The sequence below is a fragment of the Pelophylax lessonae genome, assembly GCF_965119305.1.
Source record: "Pelophylax lessonae genome assembly, chromosome: 5".
Classification (NCBI taxonomy): Eukaryota; Metazoa; Chordata; class Amphibia; order Anura; family Ranidae; genus Pelophylax; species Pelophylax lessonae.
Genome location: NC_138772.1, coordinates 72138100 through 72163247, shown reverse-complemented (window position 1 = coordinate 72163247; position 25148 = coordinate 72138100). Strand labels below are relative to the sequence as shown.

Sequence of the window (25148 nt, the reverse complement as noted above, 5' to 3'; positions counted from 1 at the left end):
ACCAAACATATGTAGCAAAAAACAAATTGGCCAAAAATTTAAAAAAATTTTGATTTTTACATTTTTTTCGGGGAATTTCATATAAAAAAATGTGAAAAATATTGTTGTTTTTGCAAAATTTACGCTCTTTTTTTTGTTTACAAAAAGTAAAAAAATCGCATTGGTGATCAAATACCACCAAAAGAAAGCTCTGTTTGTGGGAAAAAAAGGATGTCAAATTCGTTTAGGTACAGCGTCGCACGAACGCGCAATTGTCCGTTAAAGTCACGCCGTAAAAAAATCGCAAAAAACCCCCTGGTCAGTAAAATCTTTCGGGGCTTAAGTGGTTAAATGAACAAGGGTATAGTGGTTCTAAAGGCAAAGGGTTTTTTTTTTTTTTTTTTAATCTTAATGCATTTTATGCATTAAGATAAAAAACCTTTTGGGTGCAGCAGCCCTCCTAAAACTTACCTGAGCCCCATCCCGATCCAGTGATGTTGCCCGAGACCCTTGGCTGTCTGGGACTCTCTCTCTCCTCATTGGCTGAGACAGCAATGGGTGCCATTGGCTCCTGCTGCGGTCTACCAAATTCAGTGAACCAATGAGGAGAGAGGGGGAAGGGGCGAGGCAGCCCATGTCTGAATGGACACACAGATTAGCAGCTCGGCTGCCCCCATAGCAAGCTGTTTGCTGTGGGGGCACTGGGCAGGAGGGAGGGGCCAGGAGCACCGATGGGGGGCCCGAGAAGGATCGGGGCTGCCCTGTGCAAAACCACTGCACAGAGGAGGTAAGTATATAAGTATACAGAGGAGGTAAATAACAGGTTTGTTATTTAAAAAAAAAAGGCTTTAATATCACTTGAAGTTTGAAACTGATTGGCTACCATGCACAGCTGTACCAGATTTTGCACCCTTCAGTTTTAGTAAATCAACCCCTATGTATGTACTGTATATTCCTCTATTTTACTTAGAACACTGTCTTAATCTACAATGCTATATAGGGGTTCAAACCACTTGCATCATTCCCTGCCCAAGGAGCTTGCAATCTAATTACTTTATTACAACTTTGCAAAAAACAGCAGCACCAGTAGGAAAGGAAGCTAACCTGCCAGATGCCAAGTTTTTCATTATTGCTACTGGGTTTTCTTTGGTAAACTGCAGCATCAGTTTGGTTCCTGTTCTCAATCTGTCCATATCCAGTACTTCCATAGACCCACCACTACCACCATTTCTATGGAAAATGCAGGACTGTCTGAACACCTTTACCTTCCCCAAATATGTTGACTCCCTTAGCCCAGTTAAAGGATAAGTTCACCTTTGGGAAAATGTTACATCTTCTACCCGTTTTTAGGGTGGAACATTTAACATGTTCCCACTGTTGCAGCCATTCCCGCTGCTCTCTCTCCCTGTTGACAGCAGTACTAGGAGAAGTTCCCCATACTAGCTGTCACTTTTTGAAAACAGCATGGCCGTGCAAATATTTTTACCTGCAAAAAAAATAAAAAAATAGAAAGGTATATTTTGTGGTTTTAAATGTTTTTCTTAAAGTTCTTCAGCTGGTTTTTGGCCTAGGCCAAAATGATGTCATACATCCCAGGGGTCTTCATGGGCATCTTTTTTTTCTTTCATCTGGAGAAGGGGGGACTTTCCCAGCAAAGCACATCCTCCTGTCTGCATGTCTGAGCTAAGGGCAGAAGGATTCCAGGAAGTAAATGCTACACGAATCATCTGCCCTTACTCAAGGTGGCCACATCTAGAAATGATAGGGGGGGTGTTTTTCAAACTGAACTCAACAAAATAAAGCATGGAGACATGGATGGGTGGAGGAGTTTGAGTGAATATCAAAAATGAATACATAGCGTTTTTAGTTTGTGGTGCTCAGATACAGTTCAGTTCCGCTTTATGTGAACTAGGCTACAACATAACAGGACTAAGGCCTAGTTCACACTATTGCAGCTCTGTGGGTCGCGTTTGCGCAGGCACAGCAGCCCATTCATTTGTTCCTGTGTTTCATGGAGGAAAAGGGTTTCTGCCCCACTTTTCAAAATGCAGTGGCTGGGAAATCGCATGGTGCAACAGTTCAGACACTGGCAAACGCTCTGCATTTTTACATGCATGGAGGTGCCATTAGAAATTAATGTGTATACCTGAAGTGTAAAATCATTTAATGCTCTGCTTCCTCTGACTGCTAACTGTATTAAAATAGGTGATGCCACTAATGTACCGCTCACTGTTCTCACTGGAGCTGTGTCTATGGACCTACAGTGCAAGGATCTCCCTGCTACTGCTGCATCTAAGCTTTCTGTAACTTTCCTTCTGCTTCTTGGATAACACCTTACCAGTCATCAGATGGCCAGGCATCGGACATGAGGAAACAAAGCCCTGTCTAAAGCACGGTATGTCAGTACTGGGGAAAATATCCTCCGCAGGAAGCCTATAGGCAATACTGGTGACTACTCCTTGACCCTCTTCGTTTTTCTTTTTTGTGCACAGCTTTAACAGCAAGAGCCCTTTTTAATAGGTTGTTGTAGGACAGTAGGATAAAAACAAACCACTCAAAGGAAGTCCACACGAAGACTAAAATACCATAAAAACACCATGCAGTCTCCCTGGGGGTAATATACCTGAGCTACCAACCACCAAGCTGTCCATTAATATTAGTTTAGCAGTTGTGATGTTAATTTAAGGACAGAGTAATAGTTATAAATACCTGGTTGGCTGTTTTCAGCTGGAGCTACAAGGGTTCCAGCAGAAGGGGTTGGATTCAGTCTGTTTCCACTGAGAAGAGATGACGATACGGTCACTAAGGATCCTGGAAGAGATGATACCTGCAAATAAAAAGAAGAAAGGTTTGTATAACTGTATCACAAACCATTCAGCTAAAAGGAATCATTTCCTAAAATTCAAATTCATGGATTTGCTGTCCTATGCCTGTGTGGTTTATTGCCAATATCAGACACTGTCATTATCTCCTCTCACTTTCTGTCCAAATCTGCAGCTGAGTAAATCTAACCATCCAAAGCCAACCTCAGCAAGCTCTCTCATAACGTACAAAGTAATAGATTCCAAAAGGGGGTTTCTGGGCAATTTTCACCAGAGGAAACCTGCAGCAAAGGAAAATAATAGAAATGGCCCTGGAGGCTATCTGAGGTTACTGTATCTCAATTAGCATTTTTTGTATTCTAGAATCCAGGGGAGAAAACAAGGCTGAGCTGACCTGAAATACAAAACAACTCACTTCTTATTAAAATGACCCAAGATACCCAGGTACTATGAGGATGCATTTATTTATTTTTTTACCAAATAGACACATTTTAGTGCCTGTGAATTCAACCATAAAATTTTCACAGAACAAAGCAGACATCAAAAAATTCTGGAGGAAATTTGTCCCTAGCGCCCAATCAGAAGCCCAGTTTCAATCTAATGGCATTTTGTTTCCATTTTGGATAGAATAGTGTAGCATACAAGAACAATTTAAATGACCTTGTACTGGAATAACATAAGAGATAAAACAGCCCAGGTTTTTATTGTTTGTGTTCATGCAGGGAAAGGTTACCCTCTAAGTTTGTCCTACTGGCCATTGCTATAGTGCAGGGGTCTCCATACCTGAACAAAGGGCCAGTTTACTTGGTTGGATCAGAAAACACCCTGGTGTCAGTGAGAGTAAACAGTGCCCCATCATTGGTTTTTAAGAATAGCACCCTATTGTTGGTATCAGTGGGAGGAATGGCACCCCATTGTTGGTATCAGTGGGAGGAATGGGGCCCCATTGTTGGTATCAGTGGGAGGAATTGTTGGTATTCAAGAGAGGAATGGGTCCCCATTGTTGGTATTCAAGAAAGGAATGGGTCCCCATTGTTGGTATTCAAGAAAGGAATGGGTCCCCATTGTTGGTATTCAAGAGAGGAATGGGGCCCCATTGTTGATATTCAAGAGAGGAATGGGCCCCCATTGTTGGTATTCAAGAGAGGAATGGGCCCCATTGTTGGTATTCAGGAGAGGAATGGGGCCCCATTGTTGGTATTCAGGAGAGGAATGGGGCCCCATTGTTGGTATTCAGGAGAGGAATGGGACCCCATTGCTGGTATTCAAGAGAGGAATGGGTTGGTGTCTATGGGAGGAATGGTGCCCCACCGTTGGTGTCTATGGGAGGAATGGCGCCCCACCGTTGGTGTCTATGGGAGGAATGGCGCCCCACCGTTGGTGTCTATGGGAGGAATGGCGCCCCACCGTTGGTGTCTATGGGAGGAATGGCGCCCCACCGTTGGTGTCTATGGGAGGAATGGCGCCCCACCGTTGGTGTCTATGGGAGGAATGGCGCCCCACCGTTGGTGTCTATGGGAGGAATGGCGCCCCACCGTTGGTGTCTATGGGAGGAATGGCGCCCCACCGTTGGTGTCTATGGGAGGAATGGCGCCCCACCGTTGGTGTCTATGGGAGGAATGGCGCCCCACCGTTGGTGTCTATGGGAGGAATGGCGCCCCACCGTTGGTGTCTATGGGAGGAATGGCGCCCCACCGTTGGGGTCTATGGGAGGAATGGCGCCCCACCGTTGGGGTCTATGGGAGGAATGGCGCCCCACCGTTGGGGTCTATGGGAGGAATAGCGCCCCACCGTTGGGGTCTATGGGAGGAATGGCGCCCCACCTAGACCCGGTTGTATGCGACCTGGCGAGACGTTTAACCAGCAGGGTCAGTCCCCGTCCAGTGGGTCTATGTCGCGGCCGACCAAGCGCAGAGCTGGGGTCTGCGGGCACTCGCAGGCCGGCTGGGGGTGACCACTGGATCTATATATCCAGCCCGTCACCCAGATCCGGCATAGTTGCTTGAAAATCTCACAGGAAACAAATCCAGTGAAAAAACCTAACTAGAAAAAAAAACTTTTGCCAGGACCAGAGATCCCAGCAAGGAACTAGGTCCTTACTCCTGAATAGGCAGATTAAAACTGACATCCTATAGCAGGGAGAGAGGGTATACCCCCTGGGACTGCCCATAGGCGTAGCCAGTTTTTGTGCCTAGTGTCCTACTCCTGTAGGGGTCAGCATAACTCTACTGCTATCGAGATCAAGAAGACTGCATCCCTCAATGAACGATAGAGAAATATAAATGTAATATATTGCAGCTGATCAGTCTTTAAAAGTGGTGGCTGCATTCTTTTTTTTTTTAGGCCTTTTCACTTTCTGGTACTGTTTTTAACACACTTCCTGCATATTTGTGTTTACAGTTGTGGACTGTATCTATGGAGTAATTTGTGGATTTCATTTAGGCTGGACGTGTCTGCCCCTGTTCATCTTTATTTATAGTTTGATTGGTGGGACTAGTTTACTCAAGAAAGATGAGGCTTGTGGCTTCTTCTCAGCTCACAGGAAGTGACAAGGACACTGCCTCTCTGGCAAGATCAACTGATATTTTCTGTACTTGCTGAAAATGTTGTTAGCCTGGAAAAAGAAAACCAATGCAGCCACCACATCTAAAGACTGGTAAGCTGCTATATATTCTATTTTTGCCTTTTTGTAAAAGCTCACATATCAGTCATCAATCTAGGAGCTCTTACAGACCATTACTTACTAGAAATTACTTTTCAAGCCATAGAAAAATCACACAACAGAAGGAAAAAAGGTGGCCCCTGGTGTGCAAGTTACCTATGAGTTGCTTACGGCTTCATTTAGTGAACACAATATACATTCCAATACAGTCCCTTGAATTCATAAAGAGTGCAGTAGACACTTTTTAGAATCTGTCCCTCGTCTGTGAAACAAATGGCGCAAACTGCAACAGATTCATATAACTGTCAGTATGTGAATTAGAATTTTGCCTGTAACAATACTTGCACATATGACACAATTTACTCCAACTTGGAAGAGGTCTTATTAACTCCACTTTTCTTATCTCAGCTATAGTGGCAGCAATACTGCCAAATGTTAATGCATTGCATAGAATTAGCTAAACACACGACAGAAATAGCAAGAAAACTGTTGAGTGGCTTTATTGAATTTGGAGACCAAGACACTAAAAAGTGTTGTAAATGATTTATTGAATCACCCCAGTATATCTCCCAGCTTTGAGGATAAGTTCACCTTTCGTAACATGTTGCACGTTACACCCATATTCAGGCTGTAACATGTAAAGAACAGACCGTCCCGTCCCCCCGCCCCCTCGATCTCCCGCTCTGACAGCTAGCGGGGATCCTCTCCCCCGCCACTAGCTGTCACAATTATAAAAAAAAAAACAAGGCCGAGCGGGGCCACCCGCCCACCCACATCACTCATTCACTGTCCTCTGTGAATGGAATAAAAAACATATGACAGGCGCTTGGCTACACAATAAAACACAAGTCCATTTAAGTCCATATAAGTCCATAAATGTCTAATGGGTGTAAATAGATAAAATGGCACAGGGGGAGGGGGGGAGGAAACATAAAAAGTCCAGCATTTATGGCAGCCGTCCAGAACCAATGAGCCAAGGGTTCTCCAAAACTGAATGTAAAGAAAAAAGAGAGAGGCGCCTCTAAGTGCGGACTATAAAATACATTTATTGGATAAAATAGAACGCGTCGCATCTTTGTGACGTCATCCTCATGCTCCAGCTGACCAAGCCTCGTTTTCATCTAAGGACGCTTCCGCTCCAGCTTCGCCGTTACTGCCGGCTGCGGTGAAGAGGAGACCGGTCCTTCAGAGGGGGCAGCACGGACTGGATGACCTCTTTCCTACCGACCAATCTTGGAATCTCCCAGGAGGGTTATTAATAGATGTCTTGTACACACGCACAAACGTGAGTGCATATAATTTTATCCAATAAATGTATTTTATAGTCCGCACTTAGAGGCGCCTCTCTCTTTTTTTCTTTGCACTCTGTGAATGGAAAACTACAAGTACCGACAGCCTTTGCAGCTGTCAGCTTATAGTTTTCAATGAACTACCAAGGTGCTGTGGAGCGCTGTGGTAATTAATTTAATCTTCCTGTCAATGTATCTGCTTGGCCGTATGATGTACAAAAACAGATACCCTGACAGGTCTGCAGGAGACCTGCATGGCACCAGTGATCTGCTGATCCCTGGTGCAATGCTTTACAGGCTCCAGAAACAACAAAATAAACACACATTTTTTTACCTGCAAAAAAATGTACATTTATTATTAATATATATATATTATTATATATAAGTAATTTATGTAAGTACAACATCCTTATGATGCTAGGAAAACTACAACTCTGTGCTAAAACAAACACAATTTACCTAAAAAAATAGTAGCAAGTGCAACTAGACAAGAAGTTTTAGAGAATGAAAGCCATGTCCTGCATTTAGGAAATACAACCTTTAGGCCAGGGCCAAGAATACACCTCTTACCCATTTCAGTGAGAAAGTGCTGTTTGGTGCGATGCTTCCATCCTAAAAAAAAAAAAATGTTGTACTGAGGCTCAGACAGTGGTGACTGTTCCTCAAAACTGAATAGTCCCGGTTCAGAGTGCCGCGACTTGTGAGTTCAAAGTCGCATGACAAGTCATGCCCTATTATTGGTAATGGAACCTTCCTGCACTACATTTGGTAGGACTTGCATGGACATCAGTTGAAGAAGTTGTTTGCAAACCGTGATAAAGGCTTTGTGGATAACTGCAAGTGGGACCAGCACCTGTCTGCTTCACAGCGGAGCTCAAATGAGTTACTCATCTGGAGCGGTGTATGTATTTTTCTCTGCATGTAAAAAGGAAGTGGCTAAAAAAGGCTGAAGGGGGTCCGAATCACTGGGATGTACAATGTACAGTGTCACGCTGTTAATCTTACACATACATTAAAGTCTATGTCTGGGGGGAAAAAAAAACCCAAAGAACATGAAGTACATCTCTCCAATAAAAGCACAATTCCTCATGACTTTTTTTTTTGCTGAAAGTAAGGTGAGCCTCTATTGCAGGTCCAGTGCCCAAGGCTAACATTACAGGCCAACACCACACACAGTGGGGTCCGGGTATGGTCACCAAGAAAACTTTAAAGGCTACCAGTCCAGGAACAGCTAGATAGCCCAGTGTCTGAATAAAAAGAGGAATGTTTCAAATAAAAGGCCGATCATCAAAGGGAAAAGGAACTAGCAAAATATAAAAAGTCTCACAGAGTGGCCGGGGTTATACAAGCATGGGGGCAGAAAGAAAAGACAGAGGGCGACACCATCTAAATTTAGATTTTTATTGTACCATGTAAAGGAAGGGTTAAAATACACATATGTTGGATATTTTTAATTGTATCTTTCTTTACATGGTACAATAAAAATCTACACTTAGATGGTGGCACCCTGTCTTTTTATTGTTACAGTGTACAGTCGCTATCTATAACTCTGCCAGAGCTGCAGCCATTATATAGTGGACTTTTTTTGATAACATGGACATTTATGGACGTTTCTTTCAATTTGCTGATCCCCCCCCCCCCCCCCCGTGCCATTTATATTACTAGTTTTATTTCCCATAAAAGATTTTGCCAGCGTCCAATCATCTGAAGGTAGCCTACAAATGACCCATGGTCTTGTGTCCTATACTGTACAATTAGGATAATACCAATTTAGGAGCAGGCAGCCTTAGATGACAATGCTCCTTCTCTTTAGATTTAAAGTGAACGTCGTCAACCTGGCTCAGGAAGTGTGTTAGTGGCAGGATCACCCCAAAAACAAACAATATGCAGTCACCATATCTAAGGATCAGTATTCTGCAATATTATATTTTTGTTCTAGAATTTAGATACGCTTTAACCACTTGCCGACTGCCTAACGCCGATCTACGTCGGCAGTCAGCCCCTCACAGGCAAAGTGACGTAGGGCTACGTCACTAGCTTGTGAGGGTCTAGGGAGCGAGCGCTCGCCCCCGGAGGCGCGCTCCCGCTCCCGCGTGGTCACGGACCCCCCCGCGCGTGTGACCGGCGGACCCGATGTCCGCCGGTCACTCGGCGATCGGCGGGGGAGAGGGAGAATGTCAGGCAGCTTGTGTAAACAAGCCACCTGTCATTCTCCTTGCTGTTAAAGACACTGATCACTCGGATCTAGTATGTAGATCCGTTGATCAGTGTCCTTACAGCTGAAGCCACAGCCAATCACAGTAGAAAGCACGCCCCTAGGGACACACACAGCCCCTCCCTCCCAAATAAAGTTAACCCCTTCACTACCAGTGTATTTTTACAGTAACAGTGCATATATATAGCACTGATTACTGTAGAAATGTCACTGGTAACCCCAAAAGTGTCAAAAATGTCAGTCAAGGGTCCGATCTGTCCGCCCCAATGTCGCAGTACCGCAAAAAAAAAAATCGCAGATCGCCGCCATTACACGTTAAAAAAAAAAAAAAAAAAAAAAAAAAAAAAAAAAAAGACAAAAATCTTTCCCTTTGTTAGTAAACGCGATAACTTTTGCGCAAACCAATCAAAATACGCTTTTTGCGATTTATTTTACCAAACATAGGTAGCATAAAAGAAATTGGCCGAAAAAGTTAAAAAATTTTGATTTTTACATTTTTTTTGGGGAATTGCATATAAAAAAATGTGAAAAATATTGATATTTTTGCAAAATTTACGCTCTTTTTTTGTTTATAGCGCGTGATCAAAAAAATCGCACAGGTGATCAAATACCACCAAAAGAAAGCTCTGTTTGTGGGAAAAAAAGGACGCCAAATTCGTTTAGGTACAGCGTCGCACGACCGCGCAATTGTCCGTTAAAGTCACGCAGTGCCGAATCGCAAAATACCCCCTGGTCGGAATGGGGGTAAAATCTTCTGGGGCTTAAGTGGTTAAGGAGATTTCATCAGGGAGCAGGATCCAATGTCTTGGCTCACATGTTCGCCAGCAGACCATGGACCTTGCATAGCAGTCCAAAAGACTTTTTATTGCAAAAGGATCACATCACAGCAGGATAAGTGCAAAGTTTGGGAGGGGTCCTGCGTGGCTTTAAAACGTTGCACTTATCCTGATGTGATCCTTTTGCAATAATGGGATTTTTGTCTTACCGTAAAATCATTTTCTCTGATGTTCATTGACGGACACAGCTCCTGATCTTCTTAACCATTGGGTTATACTACCCCCTACAGGAGTAGGACACTAGGAAGAAAAAAAGCTCGACTACGCCTATGGGCAGTCCCAGGGAGTATACTCCCATGCTCAGCTATAGGCACTCAGTTTTGTTACAAGCAGTGTCAGAAGAAATCCACAGAAGAGTGGGTGCTGTGTCCATCAGTGAACATCAGAGAAATGGATTTTACATTAAGACAAAAAAATCCCATTTTCTCTAGTGTTCATTGACGGACACAGCTCCTGATTTTCTTTAACATTGGGATGTCCCAAAGCAGTGTTAAACATGAGGGGGGGGGGGACAGCAGAAAAAAAATTCCCCAAGGCAAAATCATAGCCAACCAGGTAACAAAGCCCAACCAAAAACAACTGGAGCTCACCTGAAAAAACAATACACTCAAAAAGAGGACCAGGTCTTCTAAACAGCAGCCTACAAAACCTTGCGGCTAAAGGAAGCATCCACAGAAGCCAGTACATCCACTTTATAAAATTTTGTAAAGGTGTGCACAGACGACCAGGTAGCCACCTTGCAAACCTGCATCACTGACGCCTGATGACAGAAGGCCCAGGAGGCACTAAGTGCCCTAGTGCGCCGTAACAGGGAAAGGAGGAACCTGACCCTTAATTGAATAGCCTTGAAACACCGTCTGTCTGATCAATCTGGAAATGGTCGCAGCACAACCCTTTCCGAAGTCCCTCTGTGAGCACAAATAGTGAGTCTGACTGCCTCAAAGAACTCTGTAGCTGCCAGGTAAACCCTAATTGCTCGAACCACATCCAAGGAATGCAAGGCAATTTCCTAAGGATGTTTTGGCCTGGGACACAGGGAAGGCAACACAATGTCTTCATTTAAATGAAAATCAGAGATGACCTTTCAAAGGAACGACGGACATGGACGAAGAACCACCTTATTCCTGTGAACCACCAGGTAAGGCGAGCGACAAGACAGCACCGTCAGCTCTGACCCACTTAGGATGTTTAGGCCTGGGACATAGGCAAGGCAACACAATGTCTTCATTCAAATGGAAATCAGAGACAACCTTTGGAAGGAACGACAAACAGGGACGAAGAACCACCTTATGTCTGTGAACCACAAGGTAAGGTAAGAGAAAAGACAACCCCGCCAGCTCCGACACCTTGCGCACAATTGTAATAGCCACCAAAAAGGCCACCTTCTGGGACCACGTAAGCAGGGGAACCTCCCGAATATTTTCAAAGGGAGGTTTCTGGAGGACTGAAAGCACCGCGTTGGCAATGGAGACTGCACTGGGGGAGCCATGTGTCGAACTCCCTGGATAAAAGTACGCACCAAGGAATGTGTGGCCAATGAACATTGAAAGAAAACCACCAAGGCCGAAACCTGGCCGTTGATTGTACTCAAGGCCAGGCACTACTCAACCCCCCGTTGGAGGAAAGCCAAGATTAGAGCCACCGAAAAGGAGCAGGGGAGAACCCCAAGAGACACACACCCGCAATGCACGTCTTCTAAGTACGATGGTAGATGTTCCTAGAGGTAGATTTTCTAGCCTTTAACAGCGTAGGAATCACCGATTCAGACAAACCTCTATCCTTCAGCACCTGGCTTTCAACAGCCAAGCTGTTAAAGCCAGCAATTGTAAAACAGGATGGAAGATTGGCCCTTGGGACAGCAGATCTTCCCTGAGAGGAAGTCTCCAAGGAGCACCGGCGACCAGCCGCACCAGATCGGCATACCAAGACCGGCGAGGCCAGTCTGGAGCCACTAGAATGACCAGAGTCCCTTCTGCCTCGATCCTGCACAGGAGAATTGGCAGAAATTTGAGAGAGGGGAAGGCGTAAATCAGACGATACTGACTCCAAGTAGCCACTAATGTGTCTGTGGCGTCGACCAGAGGATCCCGAGACCGTGGCAGAAACCTTTGTACCTTCCTTGGAATGTGTACAGCTGAGAGGGCTGTAAAAAAATCGGTCTACCCACCTTAGAATGTCGGCTACTTACCGAGGGGCCAGGACACTTCTTGTCCCCCTTGGTGACTGACATAGACCACGGCCATGGCATTGCCTGATTTAATTCTTACCAGACACCCCTGAAGACCAATTGTCCAATGATCCAGACAAAGTCTAATCGCTCGGAGTTCCAGTACATTAATCAACACAATATGTGCTGAGGAAACCTCCCCACCAAGACAGGCTGATATCCGTGGTGACAACCAACCAGTACACCGGGATAAAAGATTTTCCCTGTCTTGCAAACCCTGAGGGATGACTGTCTGCTGGACAACAGAAACTGAATTGCCTCCTGCAATGTCAGGAGTTTTTCCAGAGGAAGAAACACTCTGGCTGAGCCGAGTCCAGAGTCAGTCCCAGATAGTCCAGTTTTGTGGAGGGAACCAGAGCAGACTTCTAAAGGTTCAGAATCCAACCGAACTCCCTCAGAGTTCGCAGAGTAATTTTCAAGTTGTCCATCAGAGAAGTCGGAGGCTCTGCTCGCAGAAGATTGTCCAGGTACCCCAGTACTGCGATCCCCCGCTGACGCAAAAATGCTTTTACCAACACTTTTGTGAAGACTCGAGGAGTGGAGGCGAGACCAAAGGGTAACGCGACAAATGGACAATGCTCCCACAGGAAATGGAGGAAGTGCTGGTGACCATCACACATTGGAATGTGAAGGTAGGCGTCCTTGATGTTGATAGAAGCGAGAAAATCCCCCTGATGTAGGGACACACTACCGTGCCAATGGACTCCATGCAGAACTTCTGTACCCGCACAAAGCAGTCTAGGGCCTTGAGGTCCAGAATTGGACATACCTGGCCTTCCTTCCTGGGAACTGTAAAGAGATTTGAGTAAAACCCCTGAAAAAGTTGCGAATTCGGAATAATAACCCCTTGAAGTAACAAGTCTTGCACTGCCTCAAAGAGACCTCGTAAGTGATCTGGGGACAAGTGCATGTTAGAAGGGAAGAAGCTTTCCGGAGGATAAGACTGAAATTCAAACTTGTAGCCGGACCGAATGACTTTCTGGAAGAGCCCGCTCGTGGCTTGCCAGACCAGATCCTCTTGGAACCTACAGTGGAGGCTCTGAAGGGCTTTGATCCCTTATCTTGAAACCCTGAGGGACGAAAAGGCCTCTTATGAGCCCAGAAGAATGGCCCACGTCTATGACGGGGCTCCTCACCCTCGGTAGCCTGCGGAAGAGTACGCTTCGTCCCTGTAAGACCCTTAATGATGTTATCCAAGGAAACTGCAAACAGTTGATCCCCTACAAGGGGGAGATCAGATAAGGCCTTCTTAGAAGTCTGGTCCGCGGACCAGCATTACAGCCAGATAATACGCAGAAGGATCACTGCTGATACAGACAGCCTAGAATTAAAGGAGCCGCATCTAAAGTGGTATCACAGATAAACTGTAGCCCCTGGACCAACTGATCCGCCAGCTCCGCATGGGCAGGGGGGAAGTGGTTTCCCCTCCAGTTTCCGGCGTAAGAGTTTTAGCGCACTCAGTCAGAGTTAGCGACACCAGGGCAATAGTAAATACCGGCCTAAGTGCTGAACCAGCCACAGTGAACATATGGCGGGCCAGTGCATTTTGGACAACCCCACTGTTTTGTGACAATGTTTTTAAAGTAAGCGGAAAAGGGGTTGGAGGGTCTGTGGGTGCCAAAAGGGACCGGTGCCTCTGACGCAGCATCAGCCGCAGCCTCCATTTTTAAAGTTTCATGCATCCACCAGGGACTTTTTATGCGGGGCTAGAGGAGCAGAGGAATCATCCTCACTATCTGAGCACTCAAGGTGCGTGAACGCAGACCTAGTAAGGAGACTCAAGTCCGCGGCGGCTGAAACAGATTCAGCATTGGATGAGACAGATGAGGCAGGGGAGGGCGCTATATACTAAGCTCACCAGGAAAACATAAGCAGGGGAGGACCGCCGACTGCGATTCCGCAGAGAGGATGCTGACTAAGGGCCCAGGAATGGACCACCTACTGGACCCTGCAAAAAAAAACAAGGGGATCGCCCTCCGAGCCCCTCCACAGGTGCCCGCATAATAGGAAATAGCCACTTTAAAAGGGGGCCGCCCGTCGTGATGCGGACGCGCTGGCAGGGTACCCTGATGGCACAATAATGGCAGCAAGGTTGCCATAAAAATAAAAAAATAACCGCCCCCCACAAGCTGGCTGCATGGCCTAGTAGGCCGCAAGCCGTGGCCTACATTTTTGTGGATGCCAAGCTGCAAGTGCACAGATGCCAGCCAGGCAGATGCCCAAAAGAATAGAGTGGGCTTCAGCTAACCTCACTGGGGCCACCCCCCAACGGAGGCGCCCAACACGGCCACATGGCCTAGTAGGCCGCAAACCATGGCCTAAATTTTTATGGATGCCCAGCCGCCTGGGCACAAGCCCCAGCTGAGCTGACCACCCAGGGGTAGCGGAGGGGATGCCCAAATGGACGGTAGTGGCTTTAGACATTCTCACTGGGGCCGCCCCACATAGCTCCCGAAGGCCGCAAACCCCCTGACACTCAACTATCGGCTCCCCGAGCCCAACAACTGCAGCAGGGAGCCCAGAGAACATCCCTGCCCTCATCACCAACCCCCAGGGTGGCGAGGAACCCTGCTCAACCCCCCGTTGTGCACCAGGAAAAAACCTGGCCAGCAGCAACTCCAACAAGCCTCCCTTAAGAGCATGTGGCAAATGCTAGCTCATAACCACACCCAGAGAGGGGCCCACGTCCACCCCAAAACCCTCCAAGGGAAGAGGGGGGAAAGCTACTAACCATACCACAAACAGGGTGGGGACCGCTCCTGACAGACCACAGGAGGAACACTGCGACTCAGGCTGAGGCCAGGTCGTATGCGCCCTTGCAAGACGTTTAACTCGCAGACCGGCCCCCATCCAGTGGGGCTATGTCGCGGCTGACCTAGAGTGGAGCTTAGGCCTGCGCGTGCTCCCTGGCCAGACTGGGGGGACCCTCAGGATCTAGATTATCCAGTCCATCGTTCAGTCACGCAGTTGATTGTAGATTCTCACAGGAACAAAAAACAAAGATAGGAAAAAGTTCCCAGGACCAGAGATCCCAGCAAGGAACTAGGTCCTTACTCCTGACTAGGCAGAAAAAAAGTGCCTATAGCTGAGAGTGGGAGTATACCCCCTGGGACTGCCCCATAGGCGTAGACAAGCTTTTTCCTGTCTAGTGTCCTACTCCTGTAGGGGCAGTATAACCCAATGATCAAGAAGATAAGGAACTGTGTTTGCCAATGAACGAAAGAGAAAATTGTTTTTTGGACTGCTATATAAGATCCAATGTGTGCTAGCGAACATATATACTTATCTGTGATGTATCGAGTGTCCAGCTGGTGAACGCTGCAGCACCCATAACAGATGTGCCTATATCCAGGAACATGTGCGATTGGAATATGAACTTTTTTGGCTTTGCAAAGGGCACAGAAGTTAAATGGAACCTGTAGTATATAACTTGCCAATTAAGTCCCCAGGGTTCACAAGATGCCAACCTGAGATTCACCTTGCCTGCAGCAACACAAAAATTAAATCCCAATCATTGTTGGCTAAAGATGGGCTTTAATAATATAACTCACAGCAACTTGTGCTTCATAATTACTAGCTCTTTAAAAGTCCATAAACCGGAGAAAAACAAGCCACTGCCAGGGAAAAAATAATCTGTGTCAAAAGAATTACAGCCAACACGACGTTCCTTCAAGATAATGCAATGCAGAACACATTTAACTGGTTTGAACAGAGGAATACTGGGGTGTAGCCAAAGAACTAAAGTAATTACACAGTATGAAGGATTCCATTCACCCCTAAAGTGCCCTGTCAATGGCAGCACCGAGACACTTGGTGACCATGTGGTTATCCTGCTAATTATTTAATCTTATTAAACCATTTAGAACATAAAAGCAGGTAGACAACAGATGTCTCTGAAACGATTGGCCCTGTACATCTTAGGCCGATCGTGTAGGTCAAAGCCTTCAGCTTTAAGATACACCTTTCAATCCGCATGACGACGTACTTCCTGAGCTGCACACCGTCTCTGATGAATTAAATAAATCAGCGTACTATCCGCTAACTTCCTCTTTGTGTGTGTAGGGAGCCTGGCTCTGTGTCTCACACCCCCCCCCCTTCCCTTCTTCCTCAAGGGGAGGGAGGAAGCATAAAAAGAAGGATGTGTTCAACACAATAGGCAGCTCGGCGAATAGGTGCTCTGCCCTGACCCCAAATAGGGAGCCACATATTTGGCAGCTTCCCAGCCCTACTTACTGAACGGCTCTTGAAAACTTTGTATTCATTCATGTCACTAAGCAAGGCTCTGAAGGCCGGGGGCTGGGACTTGTGCCAAACACGTGAAAATGAGCCCTCCAACATACACAGCCAAAAGTCTTGCATAATCCGCTGCAATAAAAAAAAAAAAAAAAAATCCTCTTGGCTGCACACACCGATCCCTTTCTAAGAAACATTCCTGTGTCTGTCAAAGTGCAAGCTCTATGTCAAGAATAGAAACAACTTGTGCACTACAGTAAAGAAGTCATTCTTAAAAAATGAAACCAGTTCAATTAAGGGCAGCTGGGCTGTGCTCAAACTGGAGGGATGACAAAAATATCAGTAATAACTAAGTGTGAGAAAAGGCTAGAGGTGGCAAAGCAATACTGTACATCGGGAAAAAAAAAAAAAAAAAAAGATTTAAAGAGTACCTGAAATCCTAGGGAAAACAAAATGTTATAAAAGACCAGTAAAAAAGGAAAGCATTTCTGTCCAGTCACCCCTCCCCCTCTTTCCCAGTTACAAAGATTTAACCCTTTCACTGTCAGAGCGGTTTTTGATAATTTTTTGCACACGTTAAAATAATAATTTTAGGCCTGAAGATTAGTTAAACCTCCTAAACAGTATATATTTTCTGAAAGCAGAGGCCCTTGAGAATAAAACGGTTGTAGTTACATTTTTTTTATGTTACACAATAATATTTATTTTTTACATTTTTATTACATGTACTTAGAAAGCGCCGACAATTTACGCAGCACTTTACTTATATATTATACATTCACATCAGTCCCTGCCCCCAAGGAGCTTACAATCTAAGGTACCCAACTCACATTCAAACATTCACATAATTGGGCCAATTCAGACCAGCATGTCCTTGGAGTGAGGGAGGAAACCAAAGTACCCGGAGGAAACCCACGCAGGCACAGGAAGAACATACACACTCCAGATAGGTAATGCAATGGTTGGGAAACAAACTGATCAACCCTGATGCTGCCAGGTGGAAGTGCTAACCACTTAGCCGCTGTGATGCCCATATTAAAGCAAAGGTTTATCAATGGCAAATTTACTTTTTCAAATATTTTATTGAAGGAAGAATAGCAAATATAACACAAATTGTACATAGTTCAAAATAAACCATGAGAACAAGGGTACACAACAGTGCAGAATGACAACAGAAATGCTTCCAAAATGCAATAAGACAGAAGGTGCAAAAGTGCAATATGACTATGATACATAATAAAATAATTAGAGAAAATCAGTTCCGACCACCCAGTTAAACCATAATTGCGAGCATTGCAGGGTTGGATGACCTAGGAGATACAGGGTTATAGCAGAGGTCTCTAAGGCTTAGTGGCTTCTAGAGGAATAGGAAACGAATAGAATCAATGGCAAATTTTCAATGAAAAACAATGAATCAATGTTAATTTTAGTGCAAACAAATGCAATCTATGACCCCAATTTTTTTTTTAGTAAAATATAAAAGATGAGGTTGTTACAAGTAAATAGATATCCAACATATGCCTTAAAACTGTGCGTGCCCATGAAACGGCAACAAACTTCGTTACCCAAAATTTTCCACATGTGAGGCTTTAAAAACTTTTACAGGTCACCAGGTAAGAGTTAACTGCGAAAGTTCCCAAAATTATTGCTCTCACTCTGGTGCGCATGGCAATATGTAAAATGTGTAACGCAATCAACATTTTCAAACACAGGCACACCCAACATTTACAGTACATACGTACATGTATGTGGGAGCAGGAGGGGCTTTTCTGGGGGGGGGGGGTTAAATGCTTGGGTTTAACTTTCATTCTTTTATACTCATATTTAGTAATTAGTTATGTTTTTTTATTTTTAATTATTTTTTTGGATTCTTGCAACTCTCCTACTTTTACCTTTACAATGCAAAAGTCTTTATCTGGTCAAGGGCTACAACAAAAGTGGAAAAAGTCATAGTGGTGAAAAGTTTGGTATCACTTACAGTAGACTTAGACTTTGGATTTAGTGGGATACTATTTATTGGTTTACTACATCCAAACATTTGTCAAACTTCTACTTTTGTTGATTGCTAATGCAGAGCAACACTGCTGCTATCAAACCGTGCGAAAAAGTAAGTAGGCACTCTTCAGCTGCTCTGTTGCCTAGACCTATAGAGGTTGATTTACTAAAACTGGAGTGCGCCAAATCTGGTGCAACTGTGGATAAAAACCAATTGGATTCCAAATTTTGTTTGTCAAAGCTGAAGTAAGAAACTGATTGGCTACCAGATATTGCACTCTCCAGTTTCAGTAAATCAACCCCATCATTTTCTTCATATCAATAGTACTGTGTGGCTGTGAGGTGGGTACCATAATAGTGAATTATATGGCAAGTGTTAATTTTCTTATTGTTTTGTTAAATTTCACTAACAAACCCCTGTTAGAGAGTCAAAATTTAGATCTGAGTATTTGCACACTTTAGGATTATATTTTTAGGTTCTAAAGGACATATGAGCCTGTCACATCTATTATCACCAGAGTCTATCCTTGGGACTTCGTTATAGTAGTACACAGAATGCAGAGGCACATAGAGTTAGGAGTTAAGCCCCGTACACACGTAGCGATTGTCGGCCGAACGATCGGCCGTCTTTTGTCCGGTGCTGTCCTGTCGGTTGAAAAGTGCTAAAGACTGCACGCAAATTTTGTCGGCCAACAACAGCAGATTGCAGAAGTGATGTCATGTGATGGTTAATTTTCCGTGTGTTTTTTCTTCTCTGAGTATGCCCAGTCTTGCTCATCTGCTGTTTGTCGGCCGAATTCTGTACTGACTGAGGAACAATCGGCCGTTCTGGTGTTGGCCAACAAAAATTTTAAAGCCTGCACACCAGATTCTGTTCGGCCGAAAAGTCGCAGTCGGTTGTCGGAAGCATCATACTAACAAGCCGACAATCGGCCGATCGGACGTTGGCCGAATATTTACGGCCAACAATCGCTATGTGTGTACGGGCCTTAACACTTAAAAAATTCATTAATGCTTTCTTCTCACTTACCCTTCTCTTGCACAAAATTCATTGATGATATACAGGTGTGATATAAAGTTTACTTTTAAAAAAGGCAACATGAAATAAAAGCATTTTATTTTATTTTCGGACAATTGCAGGTAAACGCTGTAAGAGAACGGATAATTGGGATGGGTAGAGAGATAATTTAAGCGACTCCCAAGACTCTGCTTTGGCCAGTCTTTCTCAATTTTTTTTAACACAAAGGAACACTTAAAATAACTTTCCAGTAACAGGGAACCACTGCTAACAAATTCTGTATCTACAGCTCACAGTGCATTAGTGTGATAATAACTTGGAAGAATCCTCCTTACATTTGTGGTCATTGGGAAAAATGCTACTTATATTTGTGGTCATTGGGAAGAACGCTCCTTATATTTGTGGTCATTGGGAAGAACGCTCCTTATATTTGTGGTCATTGGGAAGAATCCACCTTACATTTGTGGTCTTTGGGAAGAGTGCGCCTTACATTTGTGGTCATTGAGAAGAATGCGCCTTACATTTATGGTCATTGGGAAGAATGCCCCTCAGACACATCTGTGATTACTGGGAAGGATGCTTCTAACATTTGTGGTAATTGGGAAGAATCTTCATCCCTTACAAATAGCTAAATAGATCACCGTTGTTCGTGGATAATTATCGAATAGGCAGAAATTGCTCATTTCTCAAGGAACACCTAGCGACCTCTGGAGAAAGGCTGGTGTAGGTGGTGTTAATGGGGGATGAGTATAGAAAGCACATTGCTTCAAATACTGCATTCTGATTGGAATTTCCATATTTATTTTCTGGTTGGTTGGGAAAAGGGGTGGCATTTGTATGAAAGAATACAGTCTGTATTTATGGCAGAATGGATGCCTAACAAGGCCCTGTTCCAAAAGGAAGAACCTAGTTTCTTTGGGTAACACAGAATGTTGGACAAACCTTGCTTCACTTTTATAGGTGAAGCACCAAGTGTTCATATATTACAATAACTGATGACATTCATACAAAGGAATGGGTGTTCCTTGTGCACAAGGACTGTGAGCCATCCTGTGCTAAGGTCAGCCTAACTATGGGTACACTAATTCCGTGTGACTATTCTGACACGTTTCGGTGAAGGGAATGGTAACGAGCTCCCGCTGTTTGCCACAACCATCATTCTTGACCGGGTCACTATTTCTGACTGCAGAGCGATGCTCATCTCAGCTGGGCCTGCAGTCAGAGACTGTTCCATTTTATTGCTGGAGAGAGGCCTCTGAATGCAGAAACTAACAATCCAAAGCGCTCTTGCTCACCTGTGCCATGCTCAATGACATTACAGCTCTGCAGAAAAGCCCTTCTGGTTTTGATTGTAGGCAAAAAAACCCCCAAAAAAACAAAACCAAGGTGCAGAAAATTTTGGGAGCACGTTTTCCAGCAATAAGATGTGTTAAAGTGGTTCCAAAGGCTCAAGGTCTTTTTTACCTTCATGCATTCTAAGCATGAAGGTAAGAAAAACTTCTCTGTACAGCAGCCCCCAATACTTATCTGAGCCCCATCCTGTGCTGCTGGTCTCTTCCAGGATGAATGATGCCCAGCATCAATAAACTAACTTCACGTGTGCCTAAGGTATCAAGAATCCACCCCTTAGGGCTGTGTGATGAAAAAGAGCTGAGCTTGCAGAGTACAGAACCCACATCATTATGTGCCCATAGTTTTATGCAACATTCAAGAGGAACTTAACACTGGAAGTCAGAGGAGTCAGAGGAGGAAGAAGAGGACGCACCACATGTTAGGATCGTCCTGGAAATTGGTTTTAAAGTTTATGAGTTTAGTTATTAGGTTTACATCTGTTTTAATTATTTTATGTTGTTCACATCAACATACATATTGAAAAAATTAGGTTTAAAAAAAATGTTCCCTTTAAAGACAGGCTGACTTATGAAAACTGGGGCTACCACCTATAACAGTCATTATATCATTTTGGGCAGTAGCTTCAGTTTTCTTTGTTCCAGGTTGCCCAGTTCCTACTCTCCCAAATTGCTAAATAAGATCCCCATTAAAAAAAAAAAAAAAAAAGGAAAAAATAAAAAACTTCAACCATGTACAGCATGAACACGGCAGCATCTCCAAGAATGAAGAGGTAATAAATATTTTAGGCTGTGCATTATTAACACCTTTGCATTGTGCCACTAATGGCAGTGCAGGGACTAAATTGGAAGCGGAAGGCTCACATCTCACTCACAGTAAAAACAGGCCAGAGCAAGCATTTATTAAAAAAGTGCAATCGTGCTGTCAATACACATTAAGGGCACAGGATCCTGACAGGCTGGAAAATTCCACAGCTGAAGTCGGCTCTCTCCGGCTCCTAACAGCGAATGTTTCACAATGAACAATCTGCCCTGGTACACACGACTTGGAACTATAATGTTTCCCACGCCATTCAAGCTTGTTGGCAAATAAACAGATACGCTTGCACTAACTGCCTTAATCATTGGCGTTTCCTAAATAGCAAAATTAAAATGGTGTTTTTAACCAGCTTTTTTTCCCAAAGCAAGATACACATTTTTACTTTTTTATGCATTATAAACATAGACAAGTATATATAAAGCATACAAGTTATTTTTGGAGAAAAATTGCTACTAATAAAACTAAGCTGTTTATGCGCTAAATGACCAAAAAAGTTTGTGGCCATCTGATTATCACACCTATATGAGTTTCTTTGATATCCCATTTCAGGACCATGGGTATTAAGATGTCCCCCTGTTTGCAGACTTTACTTTTTTGGGAAGGCTTTTAAACAAGATTTTGGACCATTTACGTTTCTCCACACCAAACAGGTCAAACCACGTCCTTATGAATCTGGCTTTGTGGAGAGGCACTAACATGGTGGAACAGAAAAGGGCCTTTGCCAAACTGTTGCCACAAGGTTGGAAGTGCACAATTTTCGGAAATGTCTTTGTATGCTGTAGAATAATGGTACTCTTCACTGAAATCAATAATATGGAGGGGTGGTTAACTCATTTTGGTCAGAAAGTGTATAACAGTATTTAGCTTGTTCTTTACAATGGCTAACCATCTGTAGTTACTAGGTGAACAAGTACTAACCTTATTAGCTCAGTTGAGATGGGTGTTAAGAATTGCACCTGCACAACACAAAACCATCTTGGAGAATCACACTTATTACAAACTAAAATATATTTTTTTTAAGTTTATCCTGCTCAATTTCATCTACCAAAATAAGCCCTTGATAACCTAGATGAAAAGAGATTTCTCATACTGGAAAATTTCTGAAACCTACATATAGGTTATCCACAGAAAATGGAATCACCCGTTCACCATAAATGGGTCACAGCTTGAGAGAAAATGCAGGATAGGGTTAACTGATTTTCAAACATGGATACTGGACATTTTCAGTGACAGATCTTTTCTATGGCTTCCTTTTGCAGTGAGCCACTGGTTCCTAAAAGTCGGAGAATTCTGAATACAATTCCATCGCACAAAATGCCCATTGCCAATGACACACATTATGAACTAAAACCATAGAATCATATGAGGATGCATTTATACAGCATCCCACAAGTTCAATCAATAAAAACGCTAAAAGCCAAGTTAACAGACAGCTTAAACCCAAAAACATCTGATCATCATCCTGACCAGAAACCCAATCAACCAATTATGGCCTTTGCCAGAAGGACAAATGCATTAGCATGTTTTAGGCTTGGTATGTGGTCCTAACAGCGGTTTGGCTGAAAAAGCCCTCTTTTATGACAAACTATAAGGGTCCATGCCCACTGGCTTAAAAAAAATGCTTCTTCTACAAGAGTTCTGTGTTTTGCCTACGGAAGCACCTCAATGTTATCCTATGTGTCCATGCACAGTAGTATGTTTAGAGGCATATTTTCAGCTCAGCGTTTGGAGGCAGAAAAAACACCCTTCTTCTGGTTTGCGTTTTTGAGAGAAGTTTTCTGGCTGGAAAAAAAACACTGAATGCTCTTAAATTCTTCCAAACACACCTAAACATATTTAGGTTCCTTTCACACAGTCCGCTGTCTGGTGCTGACTGTTCTCTGCTCAGCGGGGATCGATCCACCGATCCTCGCTGAGCAGACGGATGACAGCTCCTTCTTCGCACTGTGCAGAGAGGGAGGTGTCAGAGCCCTGCTGCTCTCTATGGGGTAATCGGATGAGAGCGGACCGCCTGTCCGCTCTCATCCGATCCGATCCCCTGGATGGATGGAAAATAGGGTTTCCATCTGTCTGGATTTCACGGACAGGATCGGATGCGGATGGCAGCGGGTGCTAGCGGACATGTCTCCGCTGACATCCGCTGCCCCATAGGGATGCATGGAGGATCCGATCAGATCCACCTAAAAACTGACAGGTGGATTTGATCGGAACATTCGTGTGAAAGGAGCCTTACAAAATACTCTATATGAGTGTGTTTTTTCTGCCAAGGTAACTGGTGTGTTTTTAAGCCAAGTGTGCATGGAGCCTTAAGCCTGATACACACTATGTGTTTTTTCCTGATCAATGAAAAAGTAATTCCAGTCAGTATTCCACTGAGTCGTTGTGTTCTGACAGGGCCTCCCAGCCAGAACACTACGGTCAGCGCTCTCAGCCATTGGCTGAGAGCACTGATCGGAAGCCAGGCGGCTGCTGGTTTTCCAGCATGCTCGTGCGACAGAATCCACCTTCTGTCGGACCCGCTGACATACATCCGGTCCGAATGTCAGACTTTTTTATTGAACTGGCCTAGGTCTCCAGACATTCAGCCCATTTGTACAGGGCTTAAGTTTGCAGCCTTTACACATTCTGCTCAGAGATCCACCACAGGGATGAGGTCTAGAATGGTACCAATAAATACACATAATCCTTCCAGCAAGTTTACCAAACTTTGGTTATGCACATTAACATGTACTTTGAGTGCCAGAGACACATAGTGCAGCACAGTGACACAGACATGCTGATCGTTTTTTTGGGTCCTGTCTAAATTCGCCCCCAGTATGTATGAATGTGAGTTAGGGATCTTAGATCGTAAGCTCCTTGAGGGCCGGGACTGATGTGAATGTACAATATATGTGTAAAACACTGTGTTAAATTGACGGCGCTACATAAGTACCTATTTTTAAAAATTAGTCCATTCAGGACTATTTTTTTTATATACATTCTGCAAAATTGGCTACTGGAATGCTAACTAGGCATCTACAACATCAATAGATACTCTCATCTGAGCTAAATACTACAGAAAGGTCTATTCTAAAATGTTTTGTGTGATATAGCCTACTGTTGCTTTCCAAGCAAAGAGTAGCGCTGGGATTTTTTGGTGCTTCCTTTAAACATACATGCTCATGGTATATTAATGTGCACGTTTATAGGAATGTGGGCAACAAGGTACAAAAAAAAAAAAAAACTGCCAGAATTTGATAACTAGGTTTTTGCAAAGAATTTCCATATCATAGAATGCGTGTCCCACATACGTTCTTCAGAAGGTGCTGTAGAGAATAAGGAAGGTAAATTTGTCCAACATAGAATATTTTCTTCCAGCAAACCCCCTTTTTTTGCCTTAGCTCCCGACAAGTAGGGCTTTAATACTCAGCGTGTGATGAGAGATGAAACCAAGTGTGAACAACTTTCAAGTCCCATGAGGGGGCTGACTGTTCAAGCTGTCAGGTTCAATTGCATCATTCGACATTATTCAATGCCTCAAACTGCTCTCTAATTGTTAGGGGCTTAACATATTCAGCGCCTTTGTTTAGGCTAATGCCGAAGTGCCCACAAGTCGACTTTCTATAAAGAAGAGGGTGGGATTTCATTGTACTTAAACCATTCTAAACTCTGCACCACCGTAGTCTCTAGTGCCATCCCGGGTCTGCAAAAAGCGACTTTGAGA

At 44.1% G+C, this 25148-nt stretch overlaps 1 protein-coding gene across 6 annotated transcripts in view; it reads right to left on the bottom strand.

Annotated features, from left to right (window-relative positions):
• MLLT10 (MLLT10 histone lysine methyltransferase DOT1L cofactor) overlaps positions 1-25148 on the bottom strand; it is a 366688-nt gene that overhangs the window by 63967 nt on the left and 277573 nt on the right. For all 6 annotated transcript variants that reach the window (XM_082257831.1, XM_082257826.1, XM_082257829.1 and 3 more), the window contains one exon: positions 2689-2806. In XM_082257831.1, the coding sequence (XP_082113957.1) occupies positions 2689-2806 (118 nt within the window). The remainder of the gene's footprint in view (positions 1-2688; positions 2807-25148) is intronic.